The following is a 24,790-nucleotide window of genomic DNA, read 5'->3' as shown; positions in this document are numbered from 1 at the left end:
CGGCGCGCGCCGACCGGGAGGGGCGGGGCTGGCACGTGCGCGCGGGGACGGCAGTGGGCCCCGGCAGTGCGGCTGCTTTCCGGTGCGCCGAGCTGCCAGCCGCCCTGCGGCGAGCCCTTCTCCCGGCCCCCGTGTGCAGCGTGCCCTGCGCCGGCCTCCGGGCACTGGCCCCGAACACAGCGTGCCCGCCGGGACCGGGGAGAGGCGGCCGGGCTGTGCCGCTGCCGCGGGGGCTGCTCCTGAGGGGACCGCCGCGCCCCCCGGCCGGGCACCGAGCCCCGGCGGCTGTCACAGGCCTGTGCCTGGGTGCAGGCCCTGACCGAGCCGCGAGCGCTGTGGGTGGCTCACGCCGCGGGACACCGGCTGGGAAAGGCCGGGGCCGGAGCGACGCTTTAGCATGACCGGGCTCTGTTGTGTCGGTTTATTTTGAAGCCGCCGGCAGCCGCCGCCATTCTTTCCCCCAGGCCCGGCGATGGCGGCGCCCCGCGCTGCCATGGCAACCCGCCGCACTGCGCCTGCGCGCCCCCGCCCTCCCGCTGACCGTTTATGACGCTGCTGGTAGTTTTAAATCCCCTGCGCGCGCGCTGGCAGTTGGTTCCCCCCGGGTCCGCTTTGATTGGTCAAGCGAGCCGTTTCCCACCGCGCGTCGATTGGGTCGCAACAGGGAGTGGGGGCGGGAGCTGAGGCGGTTGTGCCTTTTGATTGGCTGGCGCGGTTGGCGGCGGGGAACGAAGGGTCGGTTGTGCGCTGAGGCAGGCGCCGAAGTGGGGCGGGACGGGCCCTGCCGCGGCGGGAGGCCTGGCGGTTGCTGGTGCCTCCCCGCAGGCAGTGCGGCGGCAGTTGGGCCTTGGGGAGGGGGTGTCACTGGCTGCTCCCCGCCTCCCTCAGGAGACGCTGGCAGCCCCCTTCGGGTGCCCGGCGGAAGGAGGGGCGGTTGCGGCCAGGCCCTGGGCTCAGCCCCGCGCCGGCGCCCCTTGGCAGGGCGGAGAGGAGGGGTCAGAGCTGCGGTCGCCCTGCATGGACCCCGGCCCGGATCTGAGGTACCCGCTCGGCGCCGGGGAAGCGGCTCTGGGAGGGTCCGCCGTGCCCTTCCTTGCGGGATGAGGGGGTGGGCATCGCCCCCCGCCCGTCGGGGCACACGCCAGGCCCGGTGCTGCGCTGCGGCTCTGGTTATAAAGAACCGTGGGTGTGGGGGTGTGTTTCTGACCCGTGCTTGCCAAAACTTAGTGAAAATAGTGAGGCTTGAAAAAAGTTTCCCCTTTTTACAAGCCTAGATTTGGGACTTATGTTTTTGGGCATTGGCCTTTTAATGACAACTAGTTACCTGTTGCTGAAAACATGAGAGCTGCCTAGAGTACTGCCTTAAAAATGAAGTTCTGTCCTGGGAACTTAAGGAAATGCAAAGAAAGAAGCTTGGCAAAGTTTGACGCTTCAAATAACTACAAAGGAAGTTCTTGTTTATTTGTTAATAACTGCTGAGATATTTGCTGAATGATACAGACTGTCAAATGTTTTGTATTTTACTTAAACGTGGTTTAGTCAGCTCTTAAAAAATGTAACACTGCTTGTGTAAATAAGTTGGTTTGATTACATACTAATTTCTTAAGGCCTCTTTGAAGTCTAATTGCAAGTTTTGCACTATATTATTTTAGTTAAGCCAAGGCTTTGTTTTCGAAGTCTTCAAAGCCTAAGTGGATTGAATGCTGGCTTTAAAAAGTGACTTAAACAGGGCTTTTGGGAGCTGATCTAATGTTTGCTAAACCAAGATTTTCTGAGTGCCATGGGAGTTTCTAATGACTGATAACCTTTTCCTTTCCTACAGTATATCCAGAATGCTTTTTCTTGAGCTTTATCTGCAAACTTGTATTTTAGCCTACACATTTTCCAAGACTACATAAAGGAACTGACAGGTGGCAAATGAAAATTTTGTGTTGACTTTGTAGTTCATATCCTTGACATCTTCAAAGGACAAAGTTGCTACTTTGTTGGCCTGGACTTGAAGCAAAAAAAGTACCAATGGTTTATATCGCCTATTTGTTGTTTTTCTTACAGCGTCACCCCTTCGTTGCTTCTTACAAAGTATGTTTGGAGGTACTAAACTAATCCATTTTTCTTTTTTATCTGTGTGATCTTCTTCCCAGATTTGCTCCCGAAAGGATGGTCCCTTTCAGTTTCCCTTTGACTAAGTGTGCACTTTGGGACCCAGTCCCTATGGGTAATGTCATTGGCTCACATATTACCTGTTACAGGTATGAATAACTTTTTTTAAGTAGCTAAAGGTTAAAATAAATTAAGAATTATATGATATGAAGCCACATTTTATATTTTGAGTCTAGTGTATGACAAGGCACAAAGGAAAAAGAAACGGCTCGTGTGTTTCTTTTATCGGGATTTTCATCAGAAAGATCTGAGTTTCCCTTTCTGTGGTGTAACACAGTGAACTGGGTTGTGAAGGTGCCTCAGTCAAAAGTAACTTAGAATTTCTTTCCATTTCCTTCGCATATGGAAACATGTAAAATTAACTGCGTATTTGTAGTTTTCTTTAACATGTTTTTCCTGGTCTTTAAGTATTTACAGAGAAAAACTGTTTTCACTAAACTGGATATGGATAGTGTGCTTTAACTAAAATTTAAAACTAAGTATTTTGGTTGCTTCAGGAATCTGGATTAAAATGCAAAAAGTTCTGTTCATTTTTTTTTGGTTTAGAATGAGTTTAGAGGCAAATCTGAAGCACTTGTGAATTTCTAGGGTAAGATATTCCAAATCTGATTTGTAAAACAAATGGAGGGTAAAAATAGATCCGTATTACTTAAATGGGTAACTTTTGTGTCAATATTACAAAAATCTTACTGTAGTTATTTGAGCAAGTGTATGCATATATGTGCATATAAGGGTGGACAGCCCTTACGGGTTAGAGAGGCCTCTACTTGTACTTGCCATATAATGTTCTTTGAGTTAATATTAAAACCTCCAAGTTTTAACAGAGTTTAAAATAAATTACTTTTATTTTTATGGAGGCATGTAGTTAATCTTGAGCAGGTAGGGTATGTGCCATCATCACAGTATTCACATACACCAGTAGCTTTGCTTTCAAATTTGACCTCTTTCTAAGTCAAAATCCGATAAGCTATCTCAATCTAAAATAATGTTAATGTATTTACTGCCCTAGATTCCAAACTTGCTTTTTTTGACTAAATGGTGATTTTATAATTGCCTCATCTTTCTGCATACTTGCATTCCTGTGTCACTGAGCCCAGTCTGCTGCTACTTTAAGCATCCACACTGAATATCGTGCTAAAATGAGAGAATACTACATCAAAATTAGTTAGACTTTTTGGCCTATTCTACTCTTTAAACTTAGGAGACTTTTTAAGAGTTTCTGTGATTTGGTCTTAGTGTTTCTAACTTCTTCCTCCTGCTATTAAAATAATTCCCTTGTGTTCATCTCTAGTTCTTGTGACAACGTTGTGCTTCAGATGAAGAAGCTTTTCTCCCTCCTTACTTATTCTCCATAGAAAAGAGCTCTTCTCTCTCCTTGCTATTTATTCTCTATAAGAAAAAAATGTTTCTCCTCAGGTGTTCGTTTGCTGGGCTAGTCAAGCCAAAATATTCTTGTTGAGATGATCACACGGAGCATTCTGTGGAGCTGCTTCAGTTAAAATATGGCTTTCTTGAATATGAATAGTTGGGGTGATGCACAGACCAGGAGCTAAACTTCCATTGGCATTTTATACGATGTTGTTAATTCTTACCTTTTTATTCTTTAGGGCTTTGGGCTATTTCTGTATATTTTCTTTTTAAAGGACAAAAAAACCTCTGGACACTATTACAATATAACAAATACTTTTTTGAAAAGCATTAAAAATAATTTAGGTCCTAAAATTGCTTGTCTCTTTTTAGAAACCCAAAGTTATCTATGATGGAGAAAACCTTGCGACTTGCCTATCGCCATGCTAAGCAGAATGAGAAGAAATTATTTTCCTGTTTTTTGCTTGGGACTCTTGTGGTAGATGAAGGTAACTTTAAACATCAGATAGACAATATTGGTTGGTTGGTTAAGCTGTTATCAAGGAGCCTGAGTTGTTGCTTGTGGACTCTAACTTTATTTATTTTAAAGATGGGGAAGGCGTAACACTAACAATAGACCGCTTTGATCCTGGTCGAGAAGTTGCTGGTGGATCGGGCAAAATTCCAACTGCATCTGTCCCTGGAGACTTTTTGATTCCATGTACAATTAATGCCTGGGGACCTTCTTCAGATAACATTATAGTTCACAGTGCTGAAGATATCAGCATGGCGTTCAAGGTAGGCAGCTCTTGGCAACTTCTGGGCCTCTTAAGCAATAAACTGTCTTCTATGCAGGAGACTGGACCATGCACAGGGCTTGATTTCCAACAACCATAAATTTCAAACACAGCAAAGTTGTGGCTGAAGCTAGACTAGTTGATTGTGTGAAATGAGCTGCTCGTGTGTCATTGAAAAGTGTATCGGAAATAATATCAGTTAGTCTTCACAGGTGTTTAGGCATCACACAGTCTTTAATCTTGAACTAAAATCTTGCTGTCTGACCAAAGTTTTTTGGTTGGTCTGCCCACCAAAACCAGCAAGACAACAGGGATTGCAGCAAACTTGCTTAAACAAGAAAAAACATTTTTTTCTTTCAAATCTATCGTGAGTAAGTTGCAGTATTTGCATAGCTGTTGATCAAGTATCACTAGGCAAGTGACTTGCAAGAAAGCATGTAAAGTCTATGTAGGTTAGTAGTTACAGCTGAAACATGTGCCTGTCGCTTCTGTGCTCTGCTGTAGACATACAACCTGGTAAAAACACCTTCCATTCCTGTAAATGTTTGCCTGTAGTTGTTTTTTTGTGTATTTTATAATATGAATGACGTTTGTTTCGCATCTAAACTTTCTCATGATGGTACATCCAGATGTTAAAATATAAATTTCTTGAATGCAAGTAAGAAAAATTGACAGATCACCTTGAGCCTTCTAGTTGCCTGTTATTTTATTAATTTTTATACAATTTGAGTAACCCAGGTGTTTTAATACATTCTAAATCAATACTAAGATATGCATAGCTTAATTTCGTGTGTATTCTACATTATTCATTGTATTCAGTATAGCCATGAGCTTTGACGACCTGGGTTAATAGCTTTTTACACAGTGCCTACGGCAATAGTAGCTATAATGGAATTATTTGAGTTCCTAGTGTAATACAACTTGAATCATGGTAGCCATATGAAGACAATTTAGCGTATTTAACTTCTTTCTCTTTTCCCTACTTCTAGGGCGTGCAGCACAGCCTGTGCAGTAAAGAATCACTGGATCTTTCTAAACTGCTCACTGTTAGAGCTCACATTGTTTTCACAGAAAACCTGGATAATCTACATTTTACTTTTCACTGGGCTTCTATTACCACAGCAAATATCTTGGAATACACCCCTGTGAAGTCTGTCCCAATTATTCCCACAGCCCTAGCAAGAAATTTGAACAGTCCTATGAATATTGCACAGGTTCAAGGAACTTATAAATGTGGGTGAGTAAAGGGTGATGCTAAAACTATCAAAGTACCTGGTGGTTTGTTGCATTTCCTAAAGCAAGTTGGTAGGCAAGATCTCAGCTAGTGCTTTGCTTTTCAGTAAAATAACTGGCATAAAAATAACATAACTTCTTGTATTTGGAGTAAGTTAAAACATTATAAACAAGAAATGTGGGTGGGGCAAAAAACTAGTTCAGTAGTTCTTGCTTTTGACTTCAGTAGAAGGATCTTCCTACTGGGGCAGGGGACACACCTCTAATTAATGTAATAAATATAAACAGCATCCAACTTTTTAAATCGTATCAGTGCTTGCCCTAGAATGAAAATCAGATTAATATGAACCAAAGCTTTTTCTGTTAATCATGCTTATAAGATGGTATTAGGGAATCGTCATTCTGATTGATAACTCATTTAGTGAACTATGGATGGATCAGGGGAATAATTTGAAGCAACTGAACATCATTTTGTTTGGAGAGAGACTTTATGAATGCTTCTCACAAATTACTCTTCAACTTTAACATGCGTTGCACTTCTGGATTTGTTGTGAATACCATAGTACTAAGTAAATTTTGTCCTTGATTATTCTTGGATATGAATGGAATTGAAAAGCTGAGGAGTTGCTGTAAGAGTAGAGGAAAAACGTTTTTGAATTTTTTTTCTGACCTTTTTTACTTAACAGTATTTTCTGAACTTGTATTTGTGTCTCCAGGATTTTTTCTGAAAGACTGCTGTGCAAAAAACTAATAAAATGCCACCCTCTGCTTTCTTTCAGCTACCTTACTATGGACCAGACACGAAAATTGCTTTTGCTGCTTGAGTCTGATCCTAAGGCTTATGCTCTGCCATTAGTTGGAGTGTAAGTGTTTGGCTCAGTTTGTACGGATTAATACACTTAGTGATTTATGATGTATTTGAGGGATTACGTGGTGGAAGTTTGGTAACAGAACTGTCTCTAATAGGACATTTCTTTTCACTTCTAGTTGGCTGAGTGGGGTTACCCATATCTGTAGTCCTCAAGTCTGGGCCTGTTGCTTGCGATATTTATTCAGTTCTTCAATTCAAGAAAGGTAAGTCACTTTTATCTGTAACATATAGAAGCTATTGGCTGACTAAAAATGTATTCCACAGAAATGCATGGCAACATGGGCTCTGTTCAAACATATTTGAGGGATTTCAGTGATTTGTATGTTATACAGGAGGTAAGGCTGTCTGTTTTAAATGTTCTTTCTGGTTTTGACTTGTGTCTTGCAATTTTTCTATGACTGAAGTGTTAGAAAGCTGGGCTGGTATCTCAAAGACAGAAGAGGGTAAACATTATCATTAAGGTCGCTGTATTTTAGCTTAAATAAGAAGCAGGAAATAGCAGTTTAAACAGTGGTGGGGTTTTGGTTTTGAACTTTTCTTATGGGTGCTTTCTTTGACATAAGCTTTCTCCGTGGTTGTATCTGACCAACATATTGAAGCATATTGATTTGAAGCTAATACTGTCGTCTTATGACTTCCTGCTAAATATTCTGGGTTTATAATTTTTGCATTCTGATTTTTTTTTCTTTTTATTGTGATGTTAGTAAGTAATCATTCCTCATTCTCTAAATCTTTTCACTTTTTTAACATTTGCCAAGTTGTATTTATATGGAAGCTGGAAGGGAGTTCAGGTGTTTATAATTTAAAACTGCTCTTCAGGTAAATGAAACTTCAAAATATGCTGTATGCATAAGAATTTCTTCTGCTTGGCCACACTTGCTTTTAAATTATTAAATAAAACCCCATTTGGTGAACAAATGGGTCTGTAATTACAGAATAGACTTTTTTTCCCTTAACAATTTGAATATGCCCAAGATAAGAGCCCAATTAGATTATTAGATAGGCAAGTTAGATGCTTGACTCTCATTAACTTTCCCTGACTCCATCTTGGAAGTGTATTAGGCAGATTTGATGAACCATGCAAACAAAATTAACCTCTGCAGACTAACTGCTTGATCTGTGCATCAGACGTTTTAAACTCTTAAGTTGTAAGTATAATTTTGAAGTTACGTGTGAATACATTTTTCAAGCATCTTGTTTCTACTGCTTTCTCTATCACATCTATTATTTAAACAAAAAACAAACACACACACCCCCCAAACAAGCACATTACAAGTGCTATAAAAAGAAAAATTGTTTTGAAATAGTACTGCCTCTTCCTGGAAATGTACATTATTTTCGTTATCCTTGATCTTTTGTGCTAAATGTTAACTGTTGTTACTCACTGTTCTCAACCTATGGAAAAAAAAAGTTATAATTTTTCTTAAAAAAAAAATATCTTTTTGCTCATGAGCATTTCTTGTTTATGCTCGTGAGCATGGAATGTTTAGGGGTAACTGAAGGAATAAGTGTCTCTATAATACATCTTCAATTGAATGGAAAAAAATCACAGTATCATTTTTACAGATGTTTTCTTCTATGCTTTGATTGATGTCTTCCAGGAATTCATTTAAAGTACTAAGTGATCTAGAAAGTAGACAAATTATTCCCTTTGCTCTACTTTGATTTGATTCTTGCATGTGGCATCAGTCATAAGTTTGTCTGCTCTATCTATAGCACAGTACCACTCAAAATGCAGTGATTCACCAGTTTGCTAAGCTGTGGGATAGCCTGCTCAGTATGTTGAGAAACTAGGGCCTTCTTCCTATTTCTTGTTTGTTGGTTCTTTTTTTAAGATGTGGGTTTTTTCTCTATTTTAGGGTTTTTTCAGAAGCTGGGAGTTTTCTTATTGTGCTTTATTCATTGACACACAAGGAACCTGAGTTTTATCAGTGCATTCCATGTAGTGGACAGACTGAACTGGGGTTTCGGATCTTAACTTGCAGTGAAACAGTACACCTCTTCAAAGTAAGTGGCTTGGTTTCCTACTGCATCATGGTACTTTAAAATTTGACTATTAGTGTAAGTACTTCAATCAAAACAAATTATAGTGACTCCTTCTTTAAGGAGTTTGAAAATGATGTAGCTCTAGAAAGCTACCTTTTTACAGTGATTACTGAAAATTCCGTTTGGCTCTCAAATTGAGATGTGACCTCCAAAGTCAGCAACTGGGCCCTTTTCTGCTAGCACTAAGAATTTGCCTTTTAAAATGTAAAAGTGCCGTGTTGGACTTGATTTAGTGCTCTTTCTTACCAGTGACCTTTTAACTTTATGAGCAGAGATTCTAATTTCCTGTAGTGTTTGTTAATCTGGTATGCTGTGTGCATGCTGGACACATCTAACAGCTGGGATGGGTGGTGCACCTTGGTGCTTTCTGGAGAGCGAAACCAGGTGTTTGTGCTTTGCTTGAGCTTGAATGCAAAAGCGAATTCAGTGGTTAACTGATCTGCAGATCTCTTGCTGCACCATAGTAAGAAAGCAGGAACAATTTTATCTTTTGTACAAAGTAACTATTTGAAAGAATTTGATGATAGAATGCCTGGGAGATAACTAAGGAGGTTTGAGGAAATCCTAGGAAATCTGGGTTCCTTACATGTACAAGCCTAGGAAAACAGAACCTGAAGTTGAATTGTTAATTGCTTGATAAATGCTCCTGTGCTCTGGCAGAGAAGCAGCTAGTGTAATGTGTCCTGTGCTGTTTACTCCGTTCTCTTTCCAATTACATTTCCCTGTTCAGGGGTGCCTTCCACCTTTCACCTAGGTACAGCTTAGCTTTCTGAAGATTACGCCTCTTGACAGGGGCTCACTTCTCTTGTCTCCAAGACTTGCCCAGCTGTGGTGTGAAACAGTATAAAAACAGTTGCTGTTTCCGATAGTGGTGGAGGCTTGTGGAAGAGTATCTAAGCAGTTACAGCAAGGAAGCATCTGCTCATGGCTATAAATAGGCCAGCTACTTTACAGAGTAGCAGGGGGAACAGTGTTAAACAGGAAGGGAAGTTACATACCTCCTTGTAGTGGTGAAAGATTTGAGAGTTGAAAGTAGAGGACAAGAAACAAATCATCAGATATAACCATCCTTAAAACACATGTCCTTGGGAGTAGTGCCTCGGTGATTAAAAGTTGAAAGTTTCATGCTTCACAAATGCAGAAAATTCCATTCCAGAATGTTGAACCTTCAGACAAGAGCTCTATCCAGTTTGAGTTGAGTGCAGAAAACCAAAATGCAGAAACTGAGTTCTTCAGCAGAATTTGCAAGAAACTACCTATCGGAAGGTAAATCTTTCAGATGTCATTTATATGCAAAAATTAAATATTTATTGGATGAGGGTTTTTTGATCTCTACTGTGCCAGGTGTCAGTTCTTGCATTAAAACCTTTGTTTCTGCTTTTGTTTATTTCTAGAGTTAATAGTCTTCAAGTAAGACAACCAAGCTGACCATATTCTAAGAGAAAGTTCTCGTAGTTCTACTCTTGATACTGGTGGTTGTAATCTATGCAGTGGGTGTTTCTAAAAAGGCTTCCTTACTGATGGAGCTTAGTTCACTGTATTAAGCTTTCTTTGAGATCTGTCCTTTGAAGCAAATCTCTAATTGAAATCTAATTAAGTTGCTAAAAATTCCTTTTTCCTTCTAACTTTTCAGAACTGTGAGACCTAAATAGGTTGAAACTTAATGATTTTTAAGAACCGTATTCACCAAATTTTTATCAATGACTATAATGGCCTTTATTTTCCTTCAAATGATATCACGATCTTTACTGTAGCACTCCCTGTCTTTCTAATATAAATCAGTGCTTTGCTGTTAGAATGTCACTTACAAGGTGTGTATGTCTGGGGGTGTGGGGAGGGTTAGTATCTCTGCCTAAAAGCAGCATTCGTATTTTCACTCTTTGATTTTAGAACCATATGCTGTGTGAGCTCCCTAGCTAACAAGGGAGGAGATGTATAGCAACTGCTACTTGACAAAATTATGCTGATACTACACTGTAGATGGCACAGTGAAAAGCATGAAGATCCATGTTACTGCTGCCAAATCTGACGAGCAATCATTTTTAGTTTGATTTCTGTTGGTTTTAGTTCTCCCCTAGGCTGTTCACCCAGCAAGTTGTCAGCCAGCGATCATGACTCTGGTGTAGAAGATGAGGATTTATCCCCCAGACCAATTCCAAGTCCTCACCCAGTGAGTCAACAGGTAACTAAGTAAATAATTGTTTTGGGCATCTCAGATGTGACACTTAGAGCAGCAAAAATCGTTGTAAGGGGACTGGAGAGCATAAAGTTTCTGTCTCAAAGTGCTAGCAGGGGAAAACAGAACTGAAGAAATGGACCAAGAGTCATAACTCCTGCTCTGGTTAACCTGCCTTTTTTCCAGGGTTATAGACATAAGGATTATAGACACTTCAAATCCTGTATATGCTAGCATTTGGGAACAGAGATAGTGGTTCTCCTTGGGGAATCTTACTGCCATTAAATGGAAGAGCCACGGTGTTGTGAGGCAAAGACAGAGGCACCAAACTTTCTTATGTATTTCTGGGTAAATCAAATAAAGATCTGCTGGTCTGTCCTTTTATACTGAGGCATATACAAATATAATGAAATAGTAGCCCTCATACAGCATAGATCTAGAAGGATGTGACAGTTGTGGATTATAAAATAGGTTCTGTTGCACATTATCTAAAGGGTCAGGAATAAACAGAGAGAACACACAGTCTACTTCCTGAAGGGGAAAGATCCATACTCTGAAATGTGCACCAGGATGACATGGAGCATTCATTTGATAGACATGGCTATTATGCTGTATGAAAGCAATTTTGTCTTCTAGGAGTGATCCCAGCGATCTTGCTGCTTTTTCTATATCCGGATTCTCCAATTTTTAGGAAAGTATTCAATGTGTAGTTGGTTTGGCATTAGTAATGGTCATATATTGATTTTTAATTAAAACATTTTCTTTGAAATTCTGCATGTGAAGAGCTGGAAGACAGTATTTTAAAATTATCTTAAACTTGCCTGTGTAATTGTTCCTTCAGATTACCAGGATCTTTCCTTCAGTTCCTGAACTGTCACTTGTTTTGGACGGGAGTTTCATAGAATCAGGACAAACCTCTAAGCCTATGGGGACTTCAAATGTTAAAAGTTTACCCTCGACGCTACATCAGCCTATTAAAAAGAAGTGGTGCTCAGGATCTACCTGTCACCCCACTCAGCACTCTGAACACAAGCACAACTTTTCTGCTAATATGGGAGACCCCTCTTTGAGGCAAATACCAAGCCATTTAAACCAGAAACTTCTGACTTCAAGGCCTTCCAAAGGAAAGCAAACTCTACTACAGCAACAGATGCACTGTAAGAAAGCTTGCCCGCAATCAAGAAAAAGTTCTGGATCTTCTTCTCCATCAACCCCTTGTAGTGGACCTTCCCCGGATACATCTGTGCATCACCCCAGAAAGCCATCAGAAGGACTTGTATTAAAGCCTGATGGAATCGCACAGCAGGGAGAGCCTCCAATTAGAAGAACGTCAATAACCAGTTCCAAGCAGCTTCCTGCTGTTACACAGCCAGTCCTTTACAACTCTGCTTTTTCACCACAGAGCTGCAGAAGACCACCGGAACTGCAGGTGCCAGTTCAAGTGCCACCTTGCTGTCCAGCCAGCGCATGCAGCTGTCAGTTTCCTGCTTCTGTCCAATATAATCTGATAAACTCCTGGCAAGGAATTGGTAAAATAAGCCCCAAACATGGAGTGGAAATCCAATCAGAGATGGCTCAACAGAATCCATGTGCAGTGCTCCATCAAAATATCATTTGCCCAAATATTTGCTGCAATCCAGGATATACCACAAGCAGCCCTATGAGATATCATGGGGAAATGGGAAGCTGTTCTCTTGACAATAGCTTATCACCTGGAATAAGACTGCCTTCAAGTGCAAGCCCCTCTAGTCCGCAGTTTTGTGCAGCCCACTCACCGTGCCTCCACATGCCTGCTTCTAAAGCAGGATCAGATAATGGAATGATGGGATTATCTCCAGATGCATACCGGGTTCTTACAGAACAAGATAGACAACTCAAATTACTTCAGGCTCAGGTTTGTGGAAATGGCAGCTTTCTTCTCTGCCCTCTTAGTGATTATGCTTTGATAGTTCCCCTGCCAAAGGAATTAAATTAGCTGTTGTTTATCCTGGTTGGAACAAGAGAGCCTATCATGCCAGCTGCAGTTTGGGGATGGAGGGGAATCCTGATTAGTTCTGCTAATTGGTGTCCCTTAAATTAAAACTATTTGATTCTTGCCTAATTAAATTTTGCATTCATTTTTAATGTATTTCCATAACATGAAGATTTCCCTTTTAGCAGACTGTTTTAGAATGCAAACTTATACACCTTCTATATAAATGTTTTCATATGTATGTGTGTGTGTATATATATGCGTGTCTATGTCAAAGAAAAAAAAATTAATTGCTTCATAGGCTATATATTTTGGAATTATTGTAAGCATACAGGTGAAGGTGAAGCACAGGACATTGTTGTGTGTTGCTTTGTCCACCTTCAAGCCTGCAGCTTCCTGAGCTATTGAGGCTGTTGCTTTGAAAACTTCAGTTGTCTGTCTGCGGCACGCTAGCAGGATTCATCAGGTGTTTGTTGCTGCACTGGAAAATTGGGCTTTGGTGATCTCGCTAAATTTTGTTTTGATACCAAGTTTCTCCAAAGTACTGACCTCTTGAGTTACACTGCTGGCCTGGTGTTTTGCAGCGTATGATTTGGGGCTGGAGAGCCAGAGTTTACATTTTGCTGCTGGTGATGAGTAATAGGAATGGGATAGTTGCTCATAGTACAAATTTTTCCTGCTTAAGCTAGAAAATTATAACTAAAATATGCTCTAGCTATAGTTCCTGTATGTAAAATCAAGCTCTCAAAGCATGGGTTGTGCATAAGAGAGGGAAACCTCTCTTTATTGCATAAATGCAGCATTCACCGTTGCAGCCTTTCTCCACGGAGCTGTGAACTACTCGGTGAACAGGGTGGGTACAAACACTGAAGATTGCCTGGGCAACCTTAATTTTATCATTTAAGTGCTTAGTTTTGCAATTTAATATAAACTTGTTTTAGCATGGTGTAGGGACAGTTGGCATATAAATGCTTGGCTGGTAAGTCGGTAATAGGCTTTGTATCTGAATGAAAGGGACAGAGAACACTTCCAACAAATGCAGTGCAAATAGGCTTTACTCAGGTTGTCTTGGTGTAGTTCTGCCAGCGTGCTCCTCTTCTTTTCTGGCTCTGCCAACATCAAAATTGATGTTCTGATTTATGCTGCATGCACTGCTGAGAACTGGAAGGTTATCAGATTTCTGTGGCAACGCAGCCTGGATTTGAGTCCAGATCTTAGAGGAGCCCAATTTAGTAATTCACTTTTGCCTATTGTACTTTTATATTTTATTGTACAAATTACAACATTCTGATAACCGTTAACAGATCCAACGCTTGTTGGAAGCACAGGCTCGTCAGGCTTGTTCCTCTGAACCCGCCGCTGCAGTTAGCCGTGCTCTACAGCCTGAGAAGCAAGGGGACCTTGTTTCTATGGAAACACAGTCCTCGCCAGGTTCACACGTGAGGAAAAGTGTGAGCGTTGCTGTGAGCACAGGTAATGTTTTATTCTTTAAAAAATAGAATGGCGTCACTTTTTCTGCATGGTTTCCGTGATTTGTTTGGGCACGGAGGGAATGTTTTGCAGAAATGCTGAATATATGCAAGCATGCACCTGGATACAAAAACCAGTTAAGTTCTCTAGTTGTTACTTGCAAGTTTAGGCTGGAGCTACTTTTGTCTGCGGGCTGCAATGGCAGTGATTGCCATCACTAGAATTGTTTTTACAAAAGCTTTGGAAGGTCTTCTAGTTTAAATTGTGCTTTCCTGAAAGAAAAAATACACTACTTTTTTCTTTTTTTTTTTTTAATTAATACTTTTCAAAACAGTGTAATAGCTTCTGTCCCATCTGGTATTCTATTAAATATATTATTGATGTTTTTCATAAGCCCTGCATTTACATGCATGGAGAAGAGCCTGTGTTTGCTTGATTTCTAGCAAGTTACGCAGCTGTGTCTGTAAAGTTACATATTGATGTATTGGTTCCTGTTAAATCCATGGAAATATTGTGGTTAGTCTGGAGGAAATTTTCAAACTGGCTCAAGGTCAATGCATTAAAATGCTTTAATACAACCATTTAATTTCATCAAGTATGCTTTGGAAGAAAGTAGGACTTGAACAATGTTTTGGCAACTCTTAGCTGAAAAAAAACTGAGTGTGAGGAAACTATTCCTCTAGCTTTACAAAGCCAAGGGGTCTCAGAAGATAGTAATGACTTTCATGAAACAGGTAAATCTCTAATTCACTTCTAGGTGCTAGCCTATTTTGGAATACAGCCTCAGAAAAACAAGATGACTCCATACCACAAGGAAAAAAAGAGGATGAAGAGATTTCCAAGGAAGACATAAGCATTTCAATTAATGCTGAGCAAGATACAAGTAGTACAAGTATTGCTTCTTCCTTAAAGGTGGTTGACATGCCCAGCTTTGTAGACAGTATTCATCTTGTGGAAGAGGGAACTAATCAGAACACTCTCCAGTAAGTAATAAGAAATGTCTTGTGTTCACATAATAAGCGAAACTGCCTTTCATAAGTTACTACTGGCACAATTATTTTTTTCAGGAATTATAAATAGTCACCTGACTTCAGTTGTTGTGTTCTTTCCCTTCTTTGTTTTTTTAATTATGCTTTGAATTGTACAGCTCACCAGATGACAATTGCCTTTTAGAGTATGCATTTATCAGTCATGCACGTTTAGCTAGCCTACCTATCAGCAGGAGCTGATGGCAAAAGCCTTTAACTTGGAAAGCATGTACGGTGCTGGCAGCACTCCCTTTCTTACCTTAAATCCTGAGGGGGAAAGGGGACGCTGCTGTAGTCAGTTGTTTTCCTACAGTGGCTTTTACCTGTCAGCATTCAGAACCCTTTCAATTCTGAGAGGCTTAGGATGAAGGGTTTATGATTATGTGACTGTTCCTTGAATTTCACTACATTTTACACCTAATTACTTTGTGTGTAGTGAATACAGGTACTAACTTCACTGCTGTTAATATAATTATTTTTAAGAACAGATTCTTTATAGTGCAATGACTAATCTCAAACTAATTTGGGAAGCAACTCTAAAAATATTTTTAATTATCTATATGGATGTTGTTTTTACACAGGCAATAGCTCAACAATTTAACACTTTTAACGACCTAATATTCTCTTCAGTATAAAAAGCAGAAGAAGGCAGAATACCCTTCCAGTTAAATTAGGTTTTGAAAATAATCATATTGGGAAAGATGATGGTAATTAAGCTATAACTTAAATATTCATAGTCCTTGACTGAAGTATTATCTGCAAACGTATACTGCTACTGTAAATGTTACTGATTCAAATCAGTGTTTTGAACATTGTACTTTAGAGACATGCCATCTTAAGGTTCTCTCCAACTTGGATTCATAAACCTTTAAAATAGCTGTATAAGTACCTTATAGTGAGAATGTAGAGCATCACCCAGATTTCTTTGAGGAGGAGGGGAACATTTTTAGGAATGATGAATAATTGCTAGTGTAACAGTAACTGATAACCTACATTGGCTATCTAGTATGTGACGTGATTTAAATCTTATCGCTTTCAACACAGGCAATTGATCAGTTGAGTTCTGAAATTCCCTTATCTTACACTTGTCTCCTGAGGAGGAGCAGGAAGGGAGAGGAGGGTTGCTTAGGGATCTTTTGGGGATGATAGTACTACTGATATGTCTGGTCTCAAAAGGTTTATGCGATGCACACACCAGCTGGTTGAAGGGGATGCAGAGCATCACGTTGTAACTCATTCTAAAATATTTACCCTTTTTATCTGGAAACTTCAAGATAGATTATGGTTCCTCTTTCACATCTGCTATTGAGAAATATTTCAACTAAGTGTTTGTTCTGAGTTCATATACTCAGTGTGCATTGCATATGTGCGTACTTGTAACAGTGTCTTTGAGAAGTTTTTAAACTACCACAGAAGTCTTGCTATCCGTTACCTTGGTAAAAATGGCTTTTTGAATAACTTGTGTTTCAGAACATGTGGAAGATACTTATTCCTGAAGGCTTTTAAGTGTCCATAAGTGTCCACAAAAACAGAAGACCAACGCCAAATTTTGATTAACTTCATCTGATTTAAGCTTAAGTCACAGAGAATTACTGAATTTTGACTAGTCCAGAGAAGCCATGGCCATTTCCACATCATCATTTCAAAAAATACTTTGAAAAAAGTAGTTTCACGCTGTGAGGTATATTTTGTCAGTCCTCAAATGACTTTTGAAAGGAAATGACTGCAGAAAGGAGCAAAGCCTCAAGCAGTAGACAATAACTGCTTGAGAAATGTTAGGATCTGTTTCCATTACTCGATTTTTGGCCTCTTCTGGTGTTCTTGAAAAGATGAAGTGCATGCAGTGATACTTGTGCTTCTCCTGTTTGAAGAAAATACCTAGCTATCTCGGTGTTCTCTTCCAGAAATGGAAACGTTTCCCAAGCGCTTGTTGGCAGCTCGTCCTTGGGAGGGAGCATTAGCATGTCTTTACAGACCGAGCCAACGGAGGGAGCCAGCAACCCAGCGGTGGTAACAAGTGAGCAAAACCCGGAGCCACCCACCTCCTTGCTGCCTCCGCATCCGTCAGAGGATCAGAAGCTTTACCAGGACTTACTGGTAATTGATGTAAATTGGATATTCTGCACCAAATGCAACAGTCAAAACGGTACACTGCTGAAGTCATTTGTTATTGGCACGAATGAAAATTGCGTGCAGTTTTCGAGTTCCTGTGTTAAGCTCTACAGAAAAGCTCTAAGTTTGTGGCTCCTCATTTGTTTTTTTAAAGTTTAAGTGGTTATTCTGTACTTCACTCTTCCAAGCATACATGAAGTACTGTCAAATAATAATTCTTTAGTTCAAAGATAATGTCAGTTGATAAATTCCCAAATTAGTGCCCTTTAAAATAGCACAGCATTTTACCTTCAAGTCCCTTAAAGGGAAGATACTTTAATCTCAGTATGTGATGTGTTTAAATTCAGAACGGACTCTTACAGAAAGCTTGAAATGTAAGATATTCCAGCGTTTGACTACATGGCTGTGAGTTTACGTGATTGCATCTGAATGAATCTGATTTTGGCTGCTTTGTTAGAATAAGCTCTTGACCTATAGCTGAATTTTAATTTCATAAGAATAAACCAGGATTTCGGGTCTTGACAACACTTGCATGTCATGATGTCTTTGTCCATGTGGTCTCTCCCTGCCTTTTTTCTGTAGGGCCAAGTAAATCACTTCCTAAAGTCCTCAGAAGAGCAAGATCGCTTGCCTGTAAAATCAGGATTTGTTAATGGTGATAGTCCTAAGTATCAGGGTATTAATGATACAACAGAAATGGCTTCAGAGACAGACACGGGAGTGGTGGATAAAGAGAGTGTGATTAGTGCGACACTCAAACAACTGAAGAGTCTTGGAGTGACACTTGATTCACCAGGCAAAATGAAGAAAAATACCCACAAAGTGGAGAATGCCAGGTAAAATAGTGGCTGGTTTGAGTACTAATTTGCAGATTCAACCAAAAATGAAGATTGGCTCAATGATTAAAGAGGTGGGACTGTGTTCACTGCCACTGGGCAGTGTTTGGCAGCTTGATCCACATTTCCTGCAAAGATGAAACGCTGGCTCATGCTATGGGTATTTCTTATATTATGGGTTCAAGAGCTCTGCTAGCAAAACTCAGATTATTTAAATATAATGCAAGTAGCTCTAGCTCTTGGAGCACCTGGTGATTCTTAAAGTATTTTGCATGCAGTAGCACACAGTTCCCTAGAATAATAACGAAACTACTTGAGTAATTTCAGTCCTTTGGGCTATGTCAAAGTATTCCAAAGAAACAATGGACTTGGGTGGGTGAATGTTAAGCAGCTGTGTATTTTGTCACTGCTGCTTAACCCTTGTCTTGCACTTCACCAGTGTAAGTGAAATTATCATGGCTTTGATATATAATCAAAACTGGTTCTGTCCTAATTGCTAGTTATTGTGAGTGCTTTGACTTGAAACGGAAGGATAAGCAGACGTAATTTTTGAAGAAGGTGTTTGAGGCACAGGAATTTACTTACGTAGCTGCTTAGGCATAGGCTCACTGCCTGGTACAGCTTCACTTTTATTCTTATTGTCATCTTGATGCTAGTGTATAACTGTTAGAGAAGATTAATTAGGTATTTTTTTTGTTTATCTTCAGCTACGTATCAAAAGCTGTTTCCAGTCATACAGTTTCTAAGATCTCTTCTCTCCTCACCTGAATCTCATCAGGCAATTTTCTGGAATGTCTGGGCTACCTTCTTGGCTGGAGAGTCTGTCAGTGTTCTTTGAATGTCAATAATATGCTAATAAGTGAACCCATAAGACAAAACTGGAATTCTTGGGGGTTTTTTTCTTCAGACTTGGGGAGCAGGGTGAGATTCTTCCTTCTGCCATTTTTATGACTAATAAACAACAGAGAAAAGGTCTACAGCTCAGTAGGGAAGGAAACAACAGTGCAACTCTGTAGTGTAATTAGCAATTGTTCATCTGAGCCAGGAGTTTACTCCTCCCTAACTCCAGAATCTGTGCTTGGTGAAATAGGCAGACTCAGCCTTCGAGAGGAGGAGTTTATGTGTATGTACTAAATGCACTGGTTTGTGACCACTACCAGTGTACCAGAGCTTGTCCTTCCAGTCTTTAAACACCTAATATATGCAAGGAATTGGTATACCAAGCAACAGAATGAATGAACATTTCCCTTACTGAAGGATGCCTTCAAAAACTAGAACCTTGCAAGCTTCTGGAAGCAGACAGTACGTCAGAGTTTCTGTGAAACTCCTGGAATTGGCAAGCGTTGGGAAAGAGGAAATTATTTTTGGTCTCTCATTGGGCTTGTATCTTTTATCTAGATAGAAGTTCTGAGTTGGATGGCAGCATCTAGAGTCTTAGGATCAGAGACATATAACGTCACGTTCTCTAGTGAGACTAGACCAAGAGCTCAAACCTGCTTTAAAACCAAAACCAGCTCTGAAACCTACTAGGGGCCGGTTCTTTTTCATACAGGGTTGTGGTTAGTATTGAATCAGATTTGGGGGGGGGGGGGGGGGGGGTGTATCATGGGTTCTCTAACAGTGTGTAGGTACTGTCGGTGTGAGTAGCTGGAGAGCTGCCTTTTAGTATGTGCAGAATGTATGATCTCAGAACGAAACAGCCTGGTTGAGCCTGTGGTGTTCAGAAAGAAGGAAAAATTGCTAGTGGGCAAAATTAAATTTTCAGATTGTATTGTGAAATGCATACTTTTCCTGTAATGCTAAACTAATTTTTTGATGCTTTATTTCAGCATCTTAGCATGCATAAATCCTGAAGCAGTGGTTCCTGGACTAAATTATATGTCATTTGCCAATGTCAGCATGTGTGGCTTAACTCCTAACGTTGTTGATTTGAGCATGGAGGCAAACGCTATAGCACTCAAGTATCTCAGTGAAAATCAGTTATCTCGACTTTCTCTCAGCCGCTCAGGCCAAAATCCTCCTGCAGACTTCTCTTTCCAAGATATCTTGCATGCAAATATGGACAAGAGCATGGTGGGTCTAAGCTTAATTTCACCAAACAATATGTCTTTTGCAACTAAGAAGTACATGAAGCGATATGGGTTGATACAGGGCAATGACAGTAGCGAAGATGAAGAACTACAGGTTCAAGATAGCAATTCTGACGTTGTCAAAAGCAAAAGTATGGTGGACAAAAACTGTACCCCTGTGTTGGATGGCTTCAACCACTGGACTGAACTATCCAAAAGAATTGATGGAAGACTTCCCATTCATCTAAAAAGTCACAGCAGAGAGCTGACTACTAAGGTTTCTCCACCAGAATTAAACAGCCCTATATTAAGAAATATTACAAGTGATTTTTTTCCTCCCAGAGCAGATCAAGCAGATAAAAACTCAGTTCAGATTTTGAAGGATTTAAAATCCAAAACCAAATTGTTACCTGGGAGGGTTGAATTCACTGAGCAACCTGGCAGGAGGGACAAAGGAGACATTCAGGCCTGCCCTAGAAATCTCCATACTCCAGCCCTTGAAACGTTAGACCAGTCGAACAGCATGAATTCTGTTGGCACCATTCTTGATGTGAAACAACTCAGGCAGTTGCCAAAGTTGTTCTGAACATCCCCTGAGAGGGCTGACAGCCGCTGTTCAAATCTGAGAGGGACCTCTCTGTAAAAGACTACAGGAAACCAAGGATTAAGCTATCTTTGAAGAGGTCGCTCTGTTGTAGCAATGTGAAACTTTCAGAACTGAGTTTTCAGCCCAGGTTGGGGGCAGCCGCCTCTAAATGTCTGGTTGCGTCAGTGCTGATCAGCATTGAAGTACGTGTGCACTTTTGTTTACAGTTAGGTGTGATTTTAAAGTATCTGAAAGGTGGATGAACTTGAGCCCAAGGTGTACTCTTAATATACTTTTAACGACAAAGGTTATTTAAATGTTCTTCTGTTGACTTTTTTGAAACGCTGACTTTTACATGTTGGTGCCAACTGTGAGCCATCAATACTGTGTGTGGCAGAGCAGGGGTAACAGAGCTAAAGCACTAATTTCTAGAAATTTGCTGAAATTACTGGATTACTGTGTGGGGGCTGTGTCTGGTGGGAAGGGAAGTATAACTGTGGCTTTATTTTGCATAAAATTATTTTGAATTCAGCCAAAATGGCACGTGTAACTGTATCATGAAATCTTGGAAGGAAATTGGAAAAACTAGCACTTTTGAAACTTTTGTGATGTTCTTCATTTTTTTTCTGAATGAATGTTTTGTATTTATTTAAGAAGTACATATTGCTCATAAAGGTCAGAGTTTCCATTAAAAAAAAAAAATAAATCTTCAGTTGTCTGTTGTAGCCTTTATTTAAAGCATATGCCACATTGTTTCAAATGGCTAACTGGGAAGTGTGAGGGTGTCACTTGCTACTGAACTCTTCAAGAATTCCAATACTGGGTGGTGGGGTAATAACGAATATTTTATTTCCTTTGTTCTGTATTAACATAAAAATATTATTTCATTGAGCACTACAGTCTATTTATTTAGTGAAACTGCCCTTTTCCCTAACCCTGTGATAACTGAATTCTTCAACGTGTGGAATACTGTCATTTATTGTTTAACAATTCCATTTCTGCTAAGGTTTTGTTTTCTGATCAGATGTTAGGTGTAGTAGGTGGTTTTGTTTCCTGTGTGTTGTCAGTTCTGTAGTAACCCACTGGTGCTGGAAACCCCAGATATACCCAGTGCTGGCCAGGACAGTGCTGCTGCCTTCGGCGCGGACATCCGCAGACAGGGCTCAGCCAGCGTGACACCTCTGCCCTGACCTCCTGGTCTTGGAAATGAGACACCAGCGCTGGAAGTGACAGTTTATTCCCGTTCCCACTGCTCGTGACAGGAGGACAGTGTGGAATGACAGTTGAGCCATCTGTTTTCTCACTGGCCCATAGAGAGAGCATCAGCATGCTTTAACAGGAGTTTGAACAAACTTTGTTTCAGTGATGGCATTGTCTCAGCAGTTCAGCTGATGGCGCTGACCTTGTCTTTCCTGCTCCAGGAGTGTTAAACCAGAGATTAAAACGCCCCACGCTGAAGTCCCAAGCCTTTCCCGTTCAAAACCAAAGGACTCCGCTGTTATTTTGTGGTTTGTTTGAGTAGGCGCTAATTGCTAATTAATTTATTACAGAATTGGGGGTGAGATAAGCCATTTGGTATGTCATGGAACTAGTACAGAGAGAGGAAGGCAGCAGCTCCCTTTGAGCCGCGTCAGAATTTCTCTCATGCAGCCTCTTCCATCAACAAGAATATTTGCTTCCTTCCAGGAAAGGTGCTGCTTTGCTGTGCTGAAAAATAAAACCTTTCTCAGTCCCTGAATCTCCCCTGGATCAGGCACAAGCTTATTATCTGGCAGCACATTTTCTGCTGAATCAGTCAAAAAATAGTTAATGTTTTTGAACATTCCAGTGAGATGAATGAGGCAATTCATACCTCTGAGCTATTGTTGTAGGGGTTTGTTCTTTGTTTCCTATTGTAAAATGTCTGGAAACACAGGAAGATGACAGTCGTATCGGTTAATATTTTAAAGGCTTTCTTCAAATGCTCGAGGGCTAGAAACAATTTGAAAACAAAAGCCAAACTACTTGCATGCAGCTCAGGACAAGGGTGTGGTGTTAGGTTAAGTTACACAAATCATCTGTGACTGGATGGCAAACCTCTGAGGGAGCAAAACATTAATTTACTTGACCAGAACAACAAAAAAACCACCCTTCCCTACAGCGGGGTTTGCCTTTTGTTGCTTGTTCTTGAACTTGCTGTAGTTCAATTTCAAGATGCCTGGATTTTTTTCCTGAAGCATCTACTGCAGCTTGAAGCCAAAAATACGTGGGCAGCCAGGTCTGGCTTTGTTAGCGCCGAGCAGTGGGAAGTGCTGCTGGATCCCTGGTCAGGCAGTGGCACGCGTGGAGGGGCAGCCAGCGCGGGTTCAGGGTTTATTGTTGGGGTTTCTTCCTCTTTTTTTTTTTTTTTTTTTTTTCCTTTTCTTTTTTGCTTCTGCTGTTTCTAGCTCTCTTTTATTCCAATTAAAGGTAGATATCGATCACGCTTGCTCAAAAGGTCTGGGGCCTGCTCAGAGCATCACCGGCATCGTTATTCTGCGCAGTTTGGTGTTCCCTGCCCCACGGCGGGGCTCGCTGCCCCTGCGCCGCGGGAAAGCGTGGGGAGGGGGCGAGCCGCGGCCGTGGGAAGCCCCCCCGTGGCCGGGCAGCGGCGGGGAAAGCTGCCCGTTACCTGCCGCACCGGCGTCCCCCTTAGTCCCGGGATGGGGTCTCCCGGGAAGGGGCAGCCGTGCTGGCGGGGGTGGGCTGCCCACGGCCCCCGCCCCCGCGGGGGGCAGGCACGGGTGGGAATGGCCCGGCGGCGGCTCCCGGTGCACAGAAGATGCTCGGTTTCCTAATCTCCCCCGCCCAGCCCCGACTGTTCTATCTTTAACGCTTCCTGTTGGTTAGAGGAGCCGGCTTGAAAATGGTCGTGTTTCCTGGCGGGCGGCACGGCGGGCCCCGCGGCGCGTCCTCACCGGCCCTGCCCGCCGCCCCACGCGCGCCGCCGGCAGCCTGCGCGCCCCCGGCCCGGCCCGGCCCGGCCACTGCCCCGGCGGGGAGCGCTCCCACGGCCGCGGCCAGAGCGGGAGGCTGAGGGGAAGGAGTGAAAGGAAGAGTAACAGCTCGGGCATTTCCCCCTGCGGGAGGGCCCGCAGGTGGCGGGGAGACAATAGCGCGGCCCCGGCCCCGCCGCCCCCGCCCCACGGGCCGCCCCGCACGGCAGGTGCGGCCGGTGCTCAGCGGTTTCTCCCCCTCGGCCCCGGCTCCGCAGCCTCGCCCCGGCCCCGTAGCAGGGACCGGGGGGCGCCCCGGGAGGTGCTGGGCCCCGGCCCCCTCCTCCCCGCCCCGCTCCGGGAGAGATTTCGTTGATTTTCGGCTGCCCGGGCAGGCCGATCCCCCGCGCCATCGAAAGCCGCTCCCCGCCGCTGCCCTGGGGACCGCTTTAGCTGTGGGTGTCCGGAGGAACGGACCTGGGACACCCCAGCCACCCCCGCCGCTCCCCCTGCCTCTGCCTGCAGCCTCTGGCAATGTGGGGAGGGGGTCAGACGAGTCCCGTCGCCTCGCAAGCGCCGCAAACGTATCAAATAAACCCCCCCCGTGTCCCGCACCCGTCCGCCTCCCCGTCCTCCCGCACCCGCTCCGCTTGCACGGCGGCGTCGGCGAGGGCAAGGGCGTCCCCGTCCCCCCGGGCCCGCAGCCCGCCTCGGCCGCGCCGAGCACCAGCCCCGACGGGGCGGGCAGCCGCTCCCGGGCCCCGAGCCCCGCCGGCTGCCCCGCACTGCTCTGGAGCGACCGAGGGTCCCTTCCCCAGGCCCCTCTCCTCCAGACTCGGCCCTCAGCTCCGCTCACATCCCAAATTTCCCGAGGGCGAGGGGTGCCGGCTCGGTACCCGCTGCATTCCCCGTCCCCCAGCATCCCTCAGCTCGGCAGGGATGCTTGGCCTCCCCCGCCCCAGCAAGGGAGGTGAGACAGGGAGCTCGCCCCAGTTAAGCCCTTCAGTGAAAATACACAGTGTGGGGGGAGGAAGGCTGGGGCTGGGGCCACTTCTCTCCAAAACATCTCCTCTCGATGTGCTTAATTTACCTCCTCTTGTCCCAAAGCAGCCCACACCCCTCTCTCTCAGTAT

The 24,790-nt window shown here is 42.7% G+C and overlaps 1 protein-coding gene across 1 annotated transcript; it reads left to right on the top strand.

Annotated features, from left to right (window-relative positions):
- Nucleotides 1–191: 191 nt before the first annotated feature.
- Nucleotides 192–23,376, top strand: STIL (STIL centriolar assembly protein). Its single transcript, XM_005440345.4, has 16 exons — nucleotides 192–1,040; nucleotides 2,142–2,249; nucleotides 3,901–4,016; nucleotides 4,118–4,305; nucleotides 5,294–5,541; nucleotides 6,317–6,400; nucleotides 6,525–6,611; nucleotides 8,268–8,415; nucleotides 9,611–9,720; nucleotides 10,522–10,636; nucleotides 11,472–12,524; nucleotides 13,907–14,075; nucleotides 14,830–15,055; nucleotides 17,005–17,197; nucleotides 17,795–18,048; nucleotides 19,878–23,376. Exons 1-16 carry the CDS (start codon nucleotides 1,018–1,020, stop codon nucleotides 20,701–20,703), a joined length of 3,948 nt encoding a protein of 1,315 aa, XP_005440402.3. The 5' UTR covers nucleotides 192–1,017; the 3' UTR covers nucleotides 20,704–23,376.
- The last annotated feature ends 1,414 nt before the right edge of the window (nucleotides 23,377–24,790 follow it).

Source organism: Falco cherrug, chromosome 12, assembly GCF_023634085.1.
Source record: "Falco cherrug isolate bFalChe1 chromosome 12, bFalChe1.pri, whole genome shotgun sequence".
NCBI lineage: Eukaryota > Metazoa > Chordata > Aves > Falconiformes > Falconidae > Falco > Falco cherrug.
Note: the sequence above shows the minus strand (reverse complement) of the source record. Positions and strands in the feature narration are given on the sequence as shown.

Bases quoted from the DNA above. Each gene is read 5' to 3' on its own strand.
- STIL (XM_005440345.4), top strand. From the start codon at position 1,018: ATGGACCCCGGCCCGGATCTGAG. The intron at 6,401-6,524 runs GTAAGTGTTTGG...TTTCACTTCTAG, and splicing joins GCTCTGCCATTAGTTGGAGT to TTGGCTGAGTGGGGTTACCC. The intron at 10,637-11,471 runs GTAACTAAGTAA...TTGTTCCTTCAG, and splicing joins CTCACCCAGTGAGTCAACAG to ATTACCAGGATCTTTCCTTC.